This window comes from Stylophora pistillata, chromosome 8 (assembly GCF_964205215.1).
Source record: "Stylophora pistillata chromosome 8, jaStyPist1.2, whole genome shotgun sequence".
Lineage (NCBI taxonomy): Eukaryota > Metazoa > Cnidaria > Anthozoa > Scleractinia > Pocilloporidae > Stylophora > Stylophora pistillata.
In genome coordinates, this window is record NC_142526.1 from 9,817,371 (window position 1) to 9,837,602 (window position 20,232).

General features: G+C 37.9%; 1 protein-coding gene, 1 long non-coding RNA gene and 1 pseudogene across 3 annotated transcripts in view; 1 reads left to right on the top strand and 2 right to left on the bottom strand.

The window, feature by feature from the left end:
* Nucleotides 1-750: 750 nt before the first annotated feature.
* On the top strand, nucleotides 751-4,006 carry LOC148724887 (uncharacterized). Its single transcript, XR_015991150.1, has 3 exons — nucleotides 751-1,027; nucleotides 2,585-2,905; nucleotides 3,280-4,006. It is a non-coding gene; the product is annotated as an uncharacterized LOC148724887 (long non-coding RNA).
* LOC148724888 (uncharacterized) lies at nucleotides 2,917-5,574 on the bottom strand (annotated as a pseudogene). Its single transcript, XR_015991149.1, has 2 exons — nucleotides 5,305-5,574; nucleotides 2,917-4,827 (listed from the first exon to the last, which is right to left on the bottom strand). The product of XR_015991149.1 is annotated as an uncharacterized LOC148724888 (transcript).
* A 3,862-nt stretch (nucleotides 5,575-9,436) lies between these two features.
* LOC111346223 (uncharacterized) overlaps nucleotides 9,437-20,232 on the bottom strand; it is a 64,089-nt gene continuing 53,293 nt past the window's right edge. The window contains exons 31-39 of the mRNA XM_088731401.1: nucleotides 19,802-19,861; nucleotides 18,893-18,922; nucleotides 18,024-18,053; nucleotides 16,727-16,756; nucleotides 15,394-15,459; nucleotides 14,184-14,222; nucleotides 12,903-13,445; nucleotides 12,083-12,479; nucleotides 9,437-10,661 (exon numbers count right to left, since the gene is read on the bottom strand). Coding sequence (XP_088587527.1) covers nucleotides 10,576-10,661; nucleotides 12,083-12,479; nucleotides 12,903-13,445; nucleotides 14,184-14,222; nucleotides 15,394-15,459; nucleotides 16,727-16,756; nucleotides 18,024-18,053; nucleotides 18,893-18,922; nucleotides 19,802-19,861 — 1,281 coding nt within the window. The 3' untranslated portion in view covers nucleotides 9,437-10,575. The remainder of the gene's footprint in view (nucleotides 10,662-12,082; nucleotides 12,480-12,902; nucleotides 13,446-14,183; nucleotides 14,223-15,393; nucleotides 15,460-16,726; nucleotides 16,757-18,023; nucleotides 18,054-18,892; nucleotides 18,923-19,801; nucleotides 19,862-20,232) is intronic.

Genomic DNA, 20,232 nt, shown 5'->3' on the forward strand with positions numbered 1-20,232 from the left:
AAACCTGTCTTAAGCTCTGCAAAAAGACAATGTTGGTCGCAGAATTCAAAAGAAAAGAAAATAAGAATTACTCACCTCTCCATTGGAAGAAGATTTTGCTCTTACAGTCTCCAAACCCTCAAGCAATAAAAGTTCATCGTCATGAGCTGCACCTGAACTTAAGGGGACACTACGAGACAGAAGTGACGTCACTTCACCAGAAGACACGCCATTAGCAGCGCAGACAACCTTTAGCCATTTCTCTACTTTGTAGTCTTGCTTTTCCCAATCTCGTCTCCAAATCTGCTCCTCTCCTTCTCCCCCTTGTGCTAGTATGCATGAAATAATGATCATAATAATTAAACTTACGGTTACTGTGAAACTTAGAAACATGAGAACACCACAGACAATATGGAATGTAGCTATCTTTCAAGTAAAAAAAAAAAAAAACTTTAAAGAGCAATGCGATACGGGTAAAGCGTTCATGTTAGCTCAATATCACGTCCCAATAACTAATTAACAATTATTCCACGAGCGCGCGTTGGATATGAGATGATAGATAGCCAACGAAGTGCGTAGCGCCGAGTTCGCTATAATCATCTCATATCCAATAAGGGCGAGTGGAATAACTGTTTTATTAAAAACGTTAAATTAAATTATTAAATTCTATTAAATTTTATTAAATTTTTAACTCCCTTTTAATTTTAAGCTTAGGCCTCACGGAACAGCGTACGCACGTGAGTTAAGGAAAATTTCAGACATGCGCAGATGATGTCCCTTGTTGTGTTTACTTCTGCCCTCTACGCTTTTAAAACTTTACCGTTGAATATCTTATCAAAACACAAAGTCTCTGGTAGTTTAATACTTAAACCGCGAAGACTGCAACGGAGTTAAGGATTCTACCGTTTTATTTTTTTTCTTTTCATCGACTTAGTAGTAGAAATGCTATTTTTTCGTACTGTTCATTCATTGCGCGTGGTGTTAATTATTTGGAATTTCGAAACGGACAAGTTCAAGAATTGGCATCGTAGTTTCAAGGCAAATTGAGGTTTGGAGTCCACTGTTGTTCGTATTACAGTTATTTTCATCTTTTTAACGCGCGCTCGAGATGTAATGGAGGAATGAAATATATCGACTGAGTAAAGCAAGCGCACGATGCTCGAAGTAAAATTGTAAACTAGGTTATCTTGACCCTATCTTGGGGGTGTTGGTGGTAATAGGTCGATTAGCTTACATTCAATATCGCCCACCCGAGATCGAGGGTGAACTCCGGTTTATTCGTCAACATGAACCAAGAGCAGTTAATTATCAATCACTTCTCGGGTACTCGTCGGTACTATTCATGATGTTTGACTGATATCGATTGTTAAATCAATGCTTATTTCTTTTGGGCGCTTTGAATGTGGAGGATCGACCAATACACTGATTCTTTTTAAACCACACTGCATATTCATATTTGTGTTGGTCCAGATTTAGAGGCTATGATAAGTTGCCTGTATGTGAAAAAAAATTCCATCGTTGTAGATATTTAATGGGGGAAGAAAAACGTTTAAAGGGAAGAGAGGATTCATTACGGGTCAGATTTGTAATAGTTATCTTTTATACGGAATAAGGAAAGACAGGATAATGAACTTGGCACATTTTTAACAGTTCCAGTGTTTAAATCTAATTTATTACTGTTACATACAGTTACTGTATTGTACACTAACTGTATGTAACAACAGTGGCTGCATCACTTAGCTTTGCCCTTCCTGTACAAAATGATTCACTTAATGTACAAGAACACCCATACACAAGTCATGTACTTATCACATTAACAGTTACCTACTGCTAATGATATGTTTAATTATACATGTGCAACATTATAATGATATAATCTACATGTAGTTAAATATTCCATTTATTATGGTCTTAAACTGCTGTAGTGAAGTGACAGCATTTCAATGTTTGTTTAATATTCTACTAAGCTACAGTTATGCATAACAATTTAAAATCAGATATATTACAGCTTCATTTACCTACTGTTCATTTTGAATGTAATGTTCAATTCATTTAATTCAAGATCCAATTGACCACTTTCATAAATGGCTGCTGGATTAATATTCTTTTGTTTAAATTTAAATTAGCCTTTCTGGCCTCGTTTTCCAGTACAAAATTCAAAAGAATACATTATCTCAAGCGAGGCCAGAAAGGCTAATTTAAATTTAAACAAAAGAATATTAATCCGGCAGCCATTTTTGAAAGTGGTCAATACAACATGATTAAATACATGCATGTCTCAGCTTTGGCTCCATGCACTTTACTTATACCCTGCAAAACCAGTTACAATATTCCAAAGCTAACATGCTACATACACTAAAACTGATATTGAGCTCTGTTCACTTAACTAAAGTGGTATATACAACATGCTTTTATCAGGTTATTTCTAACATGTTGTATTGAAACATTTATTAATTTTTAGATGTGTCTCTGTGTGTAAAAATGCATTCATGTTGAGATACATTTACTTCATGCAGTGTGGGTCAGTGAAATCAGTTCTAAACAAATCTAAAATGTTTAAAAATTACTGAGCCACCCCTATGACTACTTTATTCTTCATGTGTAGGTAATGGCGTAATATGTACAGTCATGTGGGACCTGGAAAGACAAGTAGTTGGAGGTTGGAAGACATTTGGAAGGTTTTGTAGACACAACTGGCATTCTCCTGATAGATCATAAATTGGTAGCTCCTCCCCATAGTTCCACACCTTTAGCGCTGCTAGCTGGATGAGTCTTGGAACTTGTCCATCAGGTGTACTGGTAACATCCTCAATTACTGTTGGGCTGAATGACCTTTGTCCCTCCAGTGCAGATGTTCCCTTGGCAGAAGCTTTCCAGTGAAGTTTAAGTTTGCGACCATCAGCTTTTAGTGACTGAATCATATCCGGTAAGTCATTGTTTACTTTCTTTTCTATCCAAGCTTTAATGTGATTGAAGCCTGTTTTGATAACTCTGACATGTTATCATTAAGATACAGTTGTGAAAGGTTGAACTGTCTTTCTGCAAGAACATTGTTAACTGGAAGACTGAAAATGTGCTTGGCGTAGAAATCAAACAGGTTTGGAGTCGCTTTTTTACTTATGAGTGAGCTCTGTGGTGATAAGGCAATTTCTTTGATCTCACATAGCAATTGGGGTTCCTTTAATTTCCAAAGAGTGGCCCATTTAATTAATCCAACTCTGTCCTTAGAGACCAATGTGAGAATGTTCTGTCTATGAACATGAAAGGGAATGTTCACTGACTTTTCTTTCTGATTTTCAGATCTGACTGGAACTCCAAGAAGCTTTAAAACCGAATGCCAGAAATGACTTTGGTATCTCTGATCAGCTCCCATTCCAACCAACTTAGGAAAAGTTAACCACTCTGCTCCATGATCTTTGATTACTTTAAGTGCTTCTTGTAACATTGGCCTCTGCACTTGTTTGTGAAAATGGTCAATAGCTGCTGGGTCTTTCGATGACATCTTTACCTGTTGTGATGTTACAGGAAAATGTTCTGATGGAGACTTCAACATTTCACTTAAAGTTTCATGGTGCTTCAAAACAGTTGCTGACCATGACCGTGTAAGGTAACCACTGGAAAAACAAAGTTCTGCATCACTAGCTTGGGATGTGTTCAGAGATGGAATGATGAACTTGTCAAGGAATTCAAACAAAAACTTGATTTCAACTTGAATCATAGGACTTGAGCTCATCTTAATGACATCTTGCCAAATAGTGTGGTGGCTATCTGATTTTGGCAATCTTTGAAGGAGACGCTCAGCAAGCTGTAGACAAGCTTTTCCATACTTAAGATACCACTGGAGAGTCTCATGATAATATGTCCACCTTGTGTCAATGAATGTCTGAGGAAGGGGTGGCTCTTTACTAAGAATACCTAGAGAAACATGCATAACTTTGTATTGGCTTGGACGCTCATGATGGAGCCAAGATATTTTATATAGCAATTGTAAAACATGGGGGTTACTCATGTCACCCTTTGCTCCAAACCCAGCCTGGCACATTCTTCTCAGCATGATGTTTAGTACATGTGGGTAGCATCCTGCAAAGAACATTTCTTTTCCAAAAATTTTGGTGTTGTTTGCTAAGAGACCATTTACTTTTCCCTTTTGGGTAGAGGCATTGTCCCCAACCAACCCCGAAACATTGGTGATGTCATATTCATTTTTCACAACACGATAATCCACATCAGACTGGTGTTTTTCAGACCCGCCTGCTGTAAGGCTGTTTGCTAGGACATAAGCTCGGGGCTTGCTCTCTCTAGGGTACCAGGTGTGAACACCCACTATGTGCCTCTCTTCTCCTCCTTTGTGGGAGTCATCGCTCCAGAGATGAAAATCATACTTGGAGTTTGAGAAGCACTTGCGTAAAATTAGTTTGTCTGCTTCACCTAAGAGAACATTCCAGTCAGAAAGTGTACTTGGGGAGACAACAAAGTTTGTGGGGGGGGCTTAACAATCAAACAAAATATTGAATATCAGATGTAATGCTACAGGTGTCTTTTGATAAGATAACAAAGATGCATGTTGCATGAATCTGACACAGGCCATAAACATCAAAGTTCTTTGGTTGTATCCAATGTTACCATGTGCAAATGTCTCCACAAGAGAATATCCCTTTTTAACAAACTCATTGTTCCCCTGCAATTTCTTTTTCAGTTTTGAGGAAGCAGATCTTGTCCCTCTTAACTTGTTGCTGACTTGTTTTTCTTTTTTTTCAGTAGACGTAAGTTTGTTTTGACACTTTTTGAGTTGAATTTGGAGCTTCAACACGTCCTTTTTCAATTGGATGTTCCTTCCTTTTACAAATACTGAAATTATGAAAAGGTGACAATTGAAATTAGTCAAATGTAACTCGCGGATTTCACATGATAGAGTTTGGAAACAAAGAATACAAAGTAAAAATATCCGACTAGAAATCGTATCAATGAGACCTATGTTTAGAAACTCTCGATACTGTATGACACTTAAGGTACGTGTCGTTATGATTTGCTGACCGAAAGATTAGCTTGCCTGTACATGTTATTACTGACCATGCGGCCATATCGACTACTCTATCTTAACATTTGAGAGGTTTTTTTTTCGGCTTCTGTTTGGTGGGAGTGTTATCAGTTTATGATTAAAACCATTCAAGTGGTGTCAACTACGATCGCGCAAGTTGCAACCGGCGAAAATTCAGAATGGGAATGAAAATCAGTCACCGTAATTGGTGGCTCAGACAATGTGCAGTAGTATTCGCTGACATTTGCAAGTGTTTGCATTTCCATTCCCTCCTTCAAAACTCTTACCTAGACTGCGTCTTAGGGTTTTGACTGTTCCTTTTAGATTGGCGTTTTCGGACCTCAAACCCTTACACTCTCTCTCGAGTCGATCGAGTTTTTCTTCACTTAAAAAGCTGTACACTTGCACTGCAATGCTGCTTTTTTCTATTTCTTCGGAATAATTCACATATTTTCTCGGCTTCTTTTTGACTGGTGGCTGATTTTTGCAAGAAAACTGGCTGCCGTGAGCTCTTTTACGTGCCATCAGGTCTCATCGTCGGCGAGTCGGCCGGCGATTAATAATATTAGAGAGATTTAGCAAGAGGACGGGAACGTCAATCAGCACAGGAGAGCGCGCGGAATAGTCTAGACACGACACCATTCGACTTCCGGTGTTAGCGTTGCCGTTCTCCCCAACAAGTTCAGGACGTCCTTTCGGTGGTTTTCCCGTCGCGATCAGAACGTCTGGGATTTCCGTCAATTGTGCTCTTGTAAATCGATCCAAACGAGAGAATACTATTTGGAAGTATCTCAAAACTCATGTTCAGGATAATTGGGTTCCTTTCTTTGTTTTAATCGGTGCATTTTTGAAAACTTGCCGCTGCAATATGCTGGATTCCCGAAAGGCAATTGGAACACAACCGTTGGCAAGCGATCCAAGATTTCAGGACTGTTTGCTTTTGAATGTGCAACGCTTTAGACAATAAAAGGGCTTTTCTTTAATACATTTCTTTAAGCCTATGTGAAAACTCTAAGAATGGGATGCTGTTGAATTTTATCGTAAATCGATTCATCAATAACCATGCTGCAAGTTGAAGTTTGGAGTAGTCAATCAAATAAACTATCGCGAAGCTGACATACCGTAAAATATTTTTTATTTAATTGTTGTCGTTGTCGTTTTTACCGATCATGAATGAATGCTTTCTGGATTGAAGTCAGAGATTAAAAATTTAAGAATTTTCTCGGGTTTGCACTTTTTTATGTCTTAAACTTTTTTAATCAGCGCCGATGAAAACAAGAAAGTCGTGCTCACGCAACAAAAGTAAATGACAATCAATTTTATTTCGACACGACTTTCTAAATCAAGTAATTTAATTCAGTCTTGAACAACTTCGTCGAAAAAGGAAGAAACAAAACAAAACAAACAAAAAACCGAAACCAAGTCTTATCCTAAGCCTAACCGTTTCATGGGTGACTTGCATTAATTTTTTCAGCGTTAAACAAGAACCCATCATAAACAACTTTGTCGTTGGGTCGCGTGGTTTCTACATGGTTTCGCCATAACCCCGTTCAAAATGCTCTGCACCTCTAAGTATTCAATGTTCAAAAGAGATGTACCGTCATGAATGAATAGAAATATTCAATAAACAAGGGGAAAAACGATGATGATTTCTAAATTATACTTTGTAAAATTGCGAAGATGAAAAGTGCTAAAATCTAATGGCACTAAACGAAAAGACAGCAACACAAATCGCTAAAAAAATATCTAATGGGCTTTAAAATTCGAGAAAGGTATCGACAGACGCAAGTCTTACCTGGAATGGATCAATTATAGGGTTTAATCGCCCATGTGGTTCGTATATTTATAAACATCTAACTTTCCGTAACTATGTTAATTATCCTCTGTTTCCGCTTGTTGCATCACTCTCAAAGAGAATAGTTTCGTTGTCCTTAAAGCTGTTTGTGAAAGCGAAAATTTGTGTTGGCGATCTTTGAAAAGCCGAGTTCAGGCTATTGAAGAACAGATATTGTGCTGACGTCTTGTTGCAACGACTGCTAAATCACTTCTGAAAAGAAACACAATGGGGCGACGTTCTCAACCCAGTTTCTTACCGGTATTTTTGCTGCGCGCGCCGTTGTCAACTGACGTTCCCGTCCTCTTGCTAAATCTCTCTATTATCAAAAATCTGTAACTTCGATGTAAACAACTCATGGCACGAGCCCGCGTTCCTTTTCTCACGCAGTGCTACAAAGTAATGTAATCTGCGCATGTCTGAGATTTTCATGGGGTTACGGTTTCCATGGGTGGGGTACCTTTCCGTGAGGCCTAAAGCTGACACGTACGCTCACCATATTTGTGGATTATGGTATATTGGCTCATATACCATAATGGCTAAGCCAATAAAAAGTCTTGAATTGCATTATCCCATGATCCAGTTTTTAATAATATCCATTAATACTAAGTATTATAACGTTCATGTATGTTGCACGATATGTCCTAGCTAACCTTGTTCTATCAGCTACCTTCATCTTCTTTGAGTTACCCCTGTTCTACCTCATTAACCCCCATCTACCCTAAGTTACCCATGTTTTACCACATTGACTCTCATCTACCCAAAGTTACCCATGTTCTACCACGTTAAACCTCATCTACCCTAAGTTGGCCAAGTTCTACCACGTTAACCGTCATCTACCCCAAGTACCCATGTTCTACCACGTTCAGAATGGCAAGGATGAAATCTTAAAAATTCCTTAAAATACTTTCATTAAATTCTTTTTAAAATCATTGAACGAAGCAGCGTCTCTAATAGATTTTGGAAGCTCGTTCCATGCCTTGGCTCCACGAAAGCTGAAGGATCGTTGCCCTGTGGCGAGGCAACATTTAATCAACTCCAAGCCGTTACGTGTCCTTGTAATTCGGTTATGGATCTGGGAGCGTTTCCTGAACCTCTGTGATAGATACGCAAGAGTGTCTTCATTGGGGCTTTTATACATCCTGACACAGATATTAAACTTTGAGTCTATAGTTTACGTCAAGGCATCCTAATGATTTTAGTCCTTTAAAGTTGTGATTGTATTTCTTCAGGTCGAGGAAAATTCTTGCTGCAAAGTTTTGAACAAAAATGTTTTTCTCTGAGTTATTACTTCATACTATGGAGCGATAGAATAGTTTATTAAAGACAAAAGCGTAAAGTAGTACGATAGTTTTCCTATCAAGCAGGTTTTTTATGCGATTAATCATGATTAACTTGAAGATACAGCTTGAAGAAATTTTGTTGATGTGGTCATTGTGATTCAAACTATTGTCGAGGTAGACTCCAAGGTCCTATGCCGAGGTGACAGGTTCAATGTTCTTACTCACAAGAGTTACGGTTTTTTTTTTTCAGCAAACAAAAGAGTATACCCTTGATAATTGAGTAATGACATCGTTAGTTATTGCTCACTGCACCCCTAAAAGTGTAAGTAATTTTGTTGGACTCCTTTCTCTTCACACTTTCTGCTCTGAACTTCAACCACCGTTCTAGCTTTCTATTCGTTACCACCACTCAAGTTAACTTCAGATCTTGCTTTTTATAAGTGACCTGAAGGAATCAAACCCTCAATCTCTGACCGTCCTTTCTTCACCGGCAGTGCCCTAGCAGTGTATCGTCTGAACCTTTGTACCATGCAATTTTATCAAATATTTGAGACAATACGCGTGTTCTAATACGTTAATAGGTGTGTCTAAACGAGAGCATGTAAACACGGTTGTGAGGTATCGCTTTCTACGTTCCCTCAGGAGTATTTTATAACAGCAACAGAGGATTTTTCCCTCTGTGTTTACACAGCCTAATCCAAACACTCGGGGGGGGGGGGGGGGGGGGATGGGAGGACTCCACGAATCGTCAAAGAGTCCTGGTTGAACAAAACAGGTGAATATAGTTGGTTCAAGAGGTCAACCTATTCACGTCTTTAGTGGAGTGTCCCAAAGCAGGGTGTATGAACAGCCTCCACCGGACTAGACGAAGTTCATCGCCAGATGGGTACAAATGGCGATGCTCTAAGGACAGTTGCAGTGGAAGGGTATCGATACGCCATAATCGATGGCTTTACGGCAATAGAGTTTCCATTAACAAGCTATTAACCCTGTGGTACACTTAGGCACATAATTTTTCAACTTCTCAAGCAGTGCACGAAACCTCAGTCGACGGCGAAACAACACTAACAGAAATGGTGGTAGACTGCGGGTATTAATTAACAAGAATGTCGTTGGTATTATTCCAAATGAGGGCTGCGTTTGTTATTCCTAAAACGTTTTTGCAAAGGCGGGACAGCTTCGCATTTTCTCTGTTTCAAGGTTTGACTTTATAAGCTAACAAGTATGTCCTTTCTCCATTAACAACAGCAAAACGCTCACTAAAAATACTTATTCTTAATCATTTCGTCCAAGACCATATGCTCATTTCAATTTATCTTTATTGTCGCGAACAAATACATAAACTGAAACTTGGCTTAATAACTTGGATAATAATTATTTACGTCATCAGTGCACATAACTGACCCGACCATAAAAGCTATACGCCTCTAATAATATACATAAAAATTAAATTGTTTTCAATTTCGTATAGTATGCCTATTTCCTTTTTTTTTTTTTTCAAATTCACCCAAAACAATTCTTTAATAAGGCATGGTGTCATATATGAAGACTTTTCTAACACTCGCTAAGCATATAATAGATCTGAGTTTGCAAACTTTCACATTTTTGCGAAATTTAAAGTTACTGACCTTCCCCTTCCATTTTGGTGCTTTAGTTTTCGAAATTGCAAACAAATGTTGCTTACAAAAAACAAAATATAACTTGTAAAATATTTGGGTATCATCCAGGTCATTTCAAAATTGACCCTAGCGTTAAACTTAGTAAAAACAAATCCGGACTCTTAGCCCTGTAAAACTAAGTTTGTGCTCTATGCATCCTTCAGCTGACTGCAGGTAAAGGTGTGTGAGGAATTCCTTAAAGTTACGGACCATGTTCTGCCATATGATAGGTAGTCTTTACAAATATAAAAATTATCTATAGTTATGTCAAACCCACCAACTGTTAAGTATCATAATGTCCTTTTCAAATAAGTTCTGTAAAACCAGAACCGTAAATATTTCTTGGAGCCAAAAGATGTAAAATGTGCTTCGTTGGAAGGGCAAGTTCGCAATTCAGTCAAAGAATTGAAGTAAAATGAAAGGTTACCCGAACTACTAACGACATCAGTAGAAACAGAAGGCAACAAAGGCTTCTGACACTCTGTGCTCAGTTTAGGAACTACCGCAATGATTGAAGTATTATAATATTTCTAAGGATACATAAATTTCCAAATAATACACCTAAAAAAAGCACCAATAATTTCATCAACCTTAAAATTGTGTTCTCTGACGATAGTTAATAACATAATGGTTGCCACTCCACGTTACAAAATATCGCCTTTTGGCAATACACGTTTTAACTTGCATATTTTAATTCCACGTTGAGAGTTTTTATCTCATCTTGGGCATGGCTGTTCACGGATCCATTTTAAATTTCAAAGTTCAAGTAATATCTTGTAGGATTCATAACATATTCTCATCTTCATCGTCGGTTTTCTCGGCTTTTTCTTCAGGTTTCTTGTCAGATAAACTTTTTCCAGGCTCATTTTCTGGGTAGAAAGAAAGTTTCAAAAGTTAAAACGTCTACATAGTTAGCATAAAAGGTAAGCTGGCTTTAAACTATTAAAAGCCATACCAGATTTTCTGGGCAGGAAGGCACAAAGATTACCGCTATTACGCCTGGATTGCTTGCTAATTCATACTGTCAACGTTAGAATCGCATAATTGAATAAAATCTCGCATTCTGATTGGGTATTACGCATGGATGCGAATTGAGTGCGAGGCTAAGTAATATTGCTTCGTATCTCTTGTTTCTCGCTCAAAATGAAAAACAAATATATCAATGCTGGCTTTTTTTTCCCGCATTGTTATTGAATTACGCGATTCAAGGAAAATCCATTTCCTGACGAGGAAATTCGGCGCTAAATCATGATTCCACATCGTCAAGTTATGAATTTTCCTATAACATGCTGCAATGAAACTTCTGAGGTTCGGCCTGCCAAAACATTTTTTTCTCGGCACATAATCTTTACAGTTTTCCTATACATCACAAGTTCTCCATTACACTCGGGAGAGGAGGGGGGGGGGGGGGGGGGAAAGAGAAATGCTTCAGACCCAACTGTCAAACGTAATTAATATCAGCTATCACAACTTGTAGACATAAGCCTTTCCTGAAACAATTTGATAGCATACGTGATGCAAAAAATACCGGGGAGTAAATTCATGCTCAGTTATTAAAATGAATCTGAAAACGACCTCTTGAAGAGTCAGTCAACTTTCGTGCACATTTTCCGGGAAACATGTATTTAAGACATTTTTTGGTAACTGTCGCACCTTAGCAATGAAAGTACAAAATAGTGCACCTAAGTATACTGATGTCGAAACAGAGCTTTTTTCTTCCGCGTCAAAGTCAATTTAGTTTCTTTTTCTGATAAAAGGTCCTTAAGCCACCTAAGTATCTTTCGTTGGTGTGGATGAGGCTTTTTGGTCAGAACTTTTGTCCATCTTTAGATATACCTCGTGAGGAAAACAGGCTCCTTTTGTATTTATGATCTGGGACACTAAAGTTAATCCCCGCGTAGCAAATATTAAGAAAATTATATCATTATTTTTGTATAGCCTTATGCCCAGAAGGGTGAAGAGGATATTGTGATTATTTAGCTTCAAAGTTGCATACAGAATTTCCCTGATTAACTGCCCACGCTCAAATAAGCGCACCCCTCAGCTTCTTCACAGACTTTCTTAAATAGTAAGGAAACAAAGGAAAACTGTTTCTGTTGCCATTTTATTTAGAAATTTTTAAGGTTTAACTATAGCGGGGCCAGTATAGGTTGATAGTTTCTGAATAAGCGCTCCCTCTATTAAGTGCCCTCCTTCCAATGAGCACCCCTACTTTCAGCCGAAATTTTAAAGAGGGGCCTGGGCGCTAATTCGAGCAAAAACAGGATGATAAGAAGTTAAATCTACTTACTCGGAATGAGGCCCTCGGAAATAGCTTGGAAATGCGATTTATTTGAACCGTAATCTCCCGTAATCACAAGTGGTTCTCCCATTTTCACACCAGCGACATCAACAACATCGTCGGTGTCTTCACCGTCAACCAGTTGCAAAGCACCGGGAGATGGATAAAGCCTACAATGTTCTCTGCAATTAAGCTTGAGGTTCAAGAGTTCTACAAGCTTGGCTACGAATGCAATTGATTCATTTTGGATCCCGCTACATTTAAAGCTGATAAGGCATAAAATCTCATCAGATGCATAGTCTTCGTGAATCCTTTCAGAGGAGATTTCTACGTAAGAAAAGGCATCTTCAGTGTCTCTGCAGGAACCAGCAGCACAGCGTAGGCCCAGAAGAATCTTGTTCACATTCTGCAAACAAATGCATTTTTAAGTGCCCTCGAAGTGGTTAATTCTATAACAAAACTTTTAAATGTTAACGTCTTAAGAATCCCGGCAGGATTTTTGCAAAAAAAAAAAAAAAAACCCTAACACTAACTAACAACAACAACGACAACATCAATAACAAAAACCAAAAATGCAACAAAAAAATCAGAAAGTACCCCAAAAATATCATTAAAATTTATCAGAATCTTTCAAGTCCCGTGGCCAAATCAGACTTTTGAGAACCTGATGCGCATTATTTAAAAAAAATTGACTCCATGATCAATTCAGCCCTGTATGAAATCATACGTACTCCTATGTGCGAACAGTTCTGTTTCACAATATAAGTTTCTGGACCGTGAGGTATTCCAAATCGAAGTAAAACATAATTAGAGAAAGCAGGCTGCTCACCTGTCGCGGACGTTTCGTGTTCCTTTGAAAGAAAAATTCATCTCCCCCTTGAGCGTACTTGACAATTGAACCAACTTGGACATTTTCTGCTTTCACCTCCTCATCCTCCCAGGCACATATTAGATCTTTCGTCACCAGTTGATAAGGTTCACCCACACCGGATCCTTCTTCATTGATCTTTCTCCCATAAATAAGGCTAGTAGCACCCCCAGGGTGAGTGTTTGATATTTCAACAACTACGCAGTGACCTTGTTTGGCATTGTCTGCAGCTGTTAATGTCAGTTTGTTCATACGTTTGCTGTGAGGTATAAAATCGTGATGCATTATGGAAGATTCACCGGGTGATTCTTCCATAATGCAAGGCTTAAACTGTTCACATCTCGGGCTAAGATGTAAACAGTTTAAGCCAAGCTCAACGTCTGTCGTTGACTCTTTTCCACGTTTGGCTTCTTCAACGATGTCTCTCGGATTAGTCATCTCTGTTTGCGTCGTAAACTTCTTTCCAGGCCTTTTAGGCAAACTTACGGTCTTCTTTCCTCTCAGCTATGAGAAGAGGAAAAAAGTACATCATGGATACAGGAAGCGAAGTGTAAAAGTATTTTATCTTTTTTTAGCCATGGTTCTATTTATAGGACTCTGTGGCCTTTGCAGAAGGGAAAGGAGGTTCAAGTAGGGTAAGGCAAAAGGATAAGGGTGGGAAAGGTGAAAAACGCGAATGAGAAGGCGAAGGAAACTAAAGCATTAACCCTTAATTGGAGAGAGGATTTTTCATTTTATAAAATGCGAGAAAAAAAGAAAAGTTCCAATGAGGAGCCGAACCTCAGAATTTTTAGTTTATTTTACTGTTTCACGTTCGTTACAAGACGAAAATCATCTTTCCCCTTTCACTTATGAGCTTAAAGTTCACTAAACCCTCTATAATTTATTAATTGTCACCATTACAACATGCATTCGCTAAATGTTTTCTAGTTCAAAGTGTTTTTCTGTTTTTCAGTCAAGTATGAGCTTCCAGACTTAAATAGTGATACCGTCTCAGTTCAAGTTGACGCGTGTACATCTATGATTGTTTTTGTTGCACAGCAAGTGTTTTGAATGTCATTAATATTTTTATCATTCAATCACTACACATCCTACACCAAGTGTAACTTGTAGATGAATTCAAAGTGACTTCAAGTTAAGTGAATTCAAGTTGACTCCCACCATCCCGCTCCTGATGCGGATTTTTGAAATTATTGAATGAAAACGTTTACAAGAAAATAGCTTCCTAACTTCCAAACATACCTGTATATCTACATCTCTTTCAAGTGATAATTTAGTGTCCTAAAATATGAATAAAATCGGTCAAATAATAAAATTATCATTCGATGCACTTAAGCTACACATTATCATTCTTAGTATGTAACCCTCTCAGCATCATGCCCAGGCTTAGCACAACGAGTAAACACAGACACCAAAAAATATATACTTAAATGCAAAGAGGGAAATTACGCTTTCAGCTTGCTAAGGTAAATACTCTAGAACACAGCACGGGTGGGATGCACCAATTAACATGCTGTACAAAAAGAAATGCTTTTAAATTTACAAAGTATTTTCAATTCAGCCAAGGGGCTGCAAGCAATGAAACATTCTTAACCCATTGACGTCCAGTGCGCCCGTATGCGCCAATGGGGACCCACACCCTTTCTACGCCCTGTGACGTCATCACTTTTAACCCTGGAGCACGAATTCGAGTACCTACTTCAACAGGTTGAAAATATCTTACAGACGATACCAGAATGAGCGCAATTGAGTGGAGGAGATTGGAGAAATAGCCAAAAAACCGTGTCACTTTGACCTGAAAATCTGCACGAAAATCGTGTTTCACTACCCACCTACCTTTCCGAGCATGTGCTTTGAAAATAATGAGTAGTTTCTGAAAAATCTCTACACCAAAATGAAGCCTACTCAATTTCCAGCAAGTGAGGAGAAACTTCAGGCAAGGAGGGGAAAAAAAGGGCAGGAGAAAGAGAGAAAAGTAGAAGTCGTAAGTGGGGCATGACTTTTCAACACAAAAACTATGTCCAAATTTTGCTCTCTGCGCGTGCCCGAGATTTTCAGGCCGCCATTTTGCATTTGGATCGAAAGGCCGTCGAGCGCACGAGCTGTCAAGCGGTTTTTGGTAAGTTTGAGCTTTTAAAACCACAACAGTGACCCGAAATCTGCTCGACTATCTTCAAAACACAGTTTTCCACAAAAGCTGCGGCCATTAATGGGTTAATAACACATCTGCGATGTAATGAAGATGATTAAGGAAGTTCAGGTAGTAATTTCATATAAATACTGCAATGTGTACAAAATGCACATGACATGAAGCTCATTTCCTAAAATGTCCTTACGTTATCCCATTTCACCTACCTGTTCATGTTCAATATTGAGGATAAATATGGTTGATTAGAAAATGCGAAATTCCTACTGCAAAATTAAATTTCTTCCGAGGAGCAACCAAACATACCCTGGCATCAGCTTCGAACTTTCTCCTAAAACTCCTCTCCTCTTTTTCCAGATTTTCTTTTTCGTTCTGGGAAAATAATTAAAAACACTCGTGAGCTCAACAGTTTCACTTAAGAAACTAAAATTAATGCAGCTTCGCAATAGCAGATTCTGAACAAAGAGTGGATTTGAAGAGCTACTACTTCAAGCAAGAAAGCAATGCCTCTCAAAATAACAACAGAATAAGACAGAACAATATTTGAAGCTCAACCATTTTCCTCTACGACCTAAAATTAATCTAAATTCAAATCCGTACATCTGCCCCGGCTTCAACCGACTCTATTTGATAGAATTCACTACTTAGAAAATAATCTGAATTATTAAAAACTGGATCATTGGATAATGCAAGCAATTCAAGACTTTTCATTGGCTTAGCCATTATGGTATACGAGCCAATATACCATAAACTACGATAGGGTAAGCCTACGCATAAGCTTAAAATTGAAAGGGAGCTAAGGATTTAATAAAATTTAATAATTTAATGTAGTGTTTTTAATAAAACAATTATTCCACTCGCGTTTGTTGGATATGAGATTATTATAGCCAACGAGGCGCTACGCGCCTCGTTGGCTATCTATCATCTCATATCCAACGCGCGCTCGTGGAATAACTGTTAATTAGCCCTACAACTGAAACCACACAATGACCCCATCGATAAGGCTTTGACATGTCTCTTTTGAAGCTAGCAACGAATGATAATCTGGACACATCTAAGAAAATGACATCTTCGTGATTTCAAGAAAGTATTCATAGGAACAGCAACTATCTTGAAGAAAGACACCACAATGAGAAGATACATGAGGATTCATTTCCCTTAAAGAGAAGTAAATGAATGCGGTCAAATTTCCCCATGGGCAAACTGCACTCGGCAGGTCTTTGTAGAAAGAGACTACCAGCAGTATTTTGTAAGCAGTATTTATGCTACTGGGCGAAAAGGGCACCTTAACTGAAAAATGTCACGACAACCCTCATGATAGACTGAGCTTTCCACATGTCTTTTCAAGAAAAGCAGTAAAAACAATCTTTACACACCATGACAATAACATCTTATGAAGTACAGTACTGAGTTGATAAGACATGCCACAGAACTATGAACTCCTATTAAAAGATCTGATTTAGAACTTTGACTAAACTTTACATAAAAAATACAACCATAATACATTTATGGTTGTATTTTTTATGATCACCAAGACCTGCCACAGAACTATGAACTACCATTGAAAGATCTGATTTAGAACTTAGACTAAACTTTACATAAAAAATACAACCATAAGACCATTGAGCTTAATACTTACCTCTTGTGTAGACCTTAAAAGATCGAAGTCCTGGAAAAGAAATGACTTAGTGAGAAAGAAGTATATAAAGCTCAGCTTCTCTTATTAAATCACCACAAGAAAACTAAAGTTATATCATAAAAGCTGCTTGTGGAATCAACGCAAGACGCAATGCAAAGTCTGTCCCTACAGTATTCACGCCCCCCTCAATTTCTATCACAAATCTCACTCGTTCACTTCGCTCACTCGTTCAATTTCCGGATTGGTTTTTGCAACGGTGACCATCAAATCAAAATATTAGTGTTCATTTCTAAAGGGCATTTTTAAATAGAAGATTTTGGTTAACAATCCTTCATTTTTCAAAGCTTTTAAACACGAAGGCGCGCTATATAAAGAAGACTTCCCCGGGAAGACCTAGGCTCATTTGTCACTCACCGTTGACGTGTGCGGGTCAAATTTAAATGCTAGTAGACGAACAAAAGGAGCTAATGAGATATCTATTGTTTACTTCCACCAGCATGGTGGCATGAGGTAACGTGCGAACCACCTACTTCAATCTCAAATTTACTACCACAAATAAAGACAGTTTCCATTGGAGAAAGGAAATACAAATCTCAAAAATTCTTGTATTGTGATGAAAACATAAAACAATTTTGAGGAATGCGCCCGCTGTTCACTGCATTGGAGTAGCTGTAGCTCAAGCTGACTTCACTCTAAGAGTTCTACATCACACGACGGTTGATTGACAAATGGTCCAGTGGGACATAAGGCTCCTTTTATAGCGCGCCTTCGTGTTTAAACACATCCCCCTTTATTCTCTAGCCGTAAATTCAAAAAAACAACGATTCAAGTATGTTAAATCTAATGCACGCCTCTCATAAACGCAAGACATAATTCCTGCAAAATAATCTTAATTAACCCCATATATAAAACACAATGACCCTCTTGATAAAGGTTTAAAAAATCCCTATTAAGGGAGGTCTTCGTAGCTACAGATCACCAAGAGTATTTTGTACGCAGAATTTATGCTACGAGGTAAAAAGGGAACCTTCAATGAAAATTAACGAAAAAACAAACAAAAAATAAATAAACAAAAACACGATACCCCTCATGACAGACTGAGTCTTAGATTTATCATTTCAAGCAAAGCAGTAACAAAAATCTTTACACGCCATGAAAATAACATATTCAGAAGTACAGCACTGAGTTTATAAGACATGCCACAGAACTATGAACTACCATTGAAAGATCTGATTTAGAACTTTGACTAAATTTTACATAAAAATACAACCATAATACTATCGAGCTTAATGCGTACCTGTAGTCTAGACCCTAAATGATCCAAGTCCTGGGAAAGAAATGACTCAATGAGAAAGAAGTATATAAAGCTCAACTTCTCTTATTAAATCACCTGAAGAAAACTAAAGTTATATGATAAAAGCTGCTCGTGGAATCAACGCAAAACTCAATGGAAAGTCTGTCCGTACAGTATTTACGCCCTCCTCAATTTGTATCAGAAATCTAACTTGTTCACTTCGCTCACTCGTTTAATCTCCGGATTAGTTTTTGCAACGGTGACCATAACATCAAAATATTAGTGTTCATTTCTAAAAGGTATTAATACATGGAAGATTTTGATTAACAATCCTTCATTTTCAAAGATTTTAAACACATCCCCATTTATTTTCTAGCCGTAAATTTAATAAACGACGATTCAAGTATGTTAAAGCTAATGCACGCGTCTCATAAACGCAACACATACTACTTGGAAAATAATCTTAATTAGCCCCATAAATAAAACACAATGACCCTCTTGATAAAGCTTTAACATATCCCTTTTGAAGCAGGTCTTCGTAGCTACAGATCACCAGGAGTAATTTGTACGCAGAATTTATGCTACGAGGCAAAAAGGGCACCTTCAATGAAAAATAACGAGAAACCAAACAAAAAATAAATAAAAAATAACACAATACCCCTCTTGACACACTGAGACTTCGATTTATCATTTCAAGCAAAGCAGTAACAAAAATCTTTACACGCCATGAAAATAACATATTCAGAAGTACAGCACTGAGTTTATAAGACATGCCACAGAACTATGAACTGACATTGAAAGATCTGATTTAGAACTTTGACTAAATTTTACATAAAAAATACAACCATAATACCATTGAGCTTAATAGGTACCTGTCCTTGAGACCATAAAGGATCCAAGTCCTGGAAAAAACAAACAAAACAACACTAACAACAGCAATATCAACAAAAACAACAAAAAGAAAATGAACAAATCAAAAGTTACTCCAAAGATATTGTACTATACAACGTTCAGGATCGTTCAAAGCCCGTGGCCCGTGTTCAAGTATTGAGAAACTGTCGAACCTCAGAATTTTTCGTTTATTTTTCTATGTTCCACGTTCCCTACTAGACGAAAATCTTTTTTCCCGTTTCACTTATGAGCTTAAAAATTCACAACACGTATTTGCTAAACGTTTTCTAGTTCAAAGCATTTTTTCTGTCATTAATGCTGCAGCCTCCAATAACACACCTTGCATGAACATTCTACAGTTCTTTCTTAGGTTGTAGGGAGACTGTTTTCTCACTCAATTATATAAATAATGTCGAATCGTTTCTCAAGAAGATGTCACGAGCAAACACGCCCTATTTCTCGGTCGTGAACATGAAAAAGGCCAATTCTTGGATCTTTAAAAATACAAAAAAAAAAAAAGAAAATGGAACTCGAGTAGTTCTCCCTTTTCGGCTAAGTCCGTAGCGCGAGTCAAAAAAAAAATATAATAAAACAAAAATCAGTCATCACAAAACACAATGGAAAGTCAGGGGCTGCAAGCGATGAAACACAGTTAATAACACATCTACGATGTAATGAAGAAGATTAAGGAAGTTCAGGTAGTAAGTTCATATAAATACTGCAGTGTGTTCAAAATGAACACGACATGAAGCTCAGTTCCTGAAATGTTCCCAAGTTAACCCATTTGACGTACCTGTTTATGTTCACTAGTGAGAATAAATATGGTTGATTAGCCAGTGCGAAATTTCTACGTTAAAATTAAATTTCTTCTAAAGAGCAACCAAACATACCTTGGTATCAGCTTCGGACATTCTCCTACGCATGTTTTTAATCAACACCCAATCAGTGTACTAGGAAAATAATTAAAAACACTCATGCCTCTCAAAATAACATCAGAATGAGACTTAGCTCTTATTAACCGAGCGGGAGGTCTGTATGGGAGAATCTTGACCGAGGTCGCCAATACAGACCGAACGCAGTGAGGTCTGTCCCAGCGACCGAAGTCAAGATTCTCCCATACAGATCGACCTAACTCGGTTAATAAGATGTTTATCATATGGCTGTGTCTTATACGCCAATTTTTTATATTCTTTGTACCTTTTTTTCTGGACTGGTCTAGATGCCGGTCTAGATGGGAAAATCTACACCGCTTTTAATATTGATTTCAGCCAATCAAATTCGTCATCACAAAACACAATGGAAAGTCAAGGGCTGCAAGCGA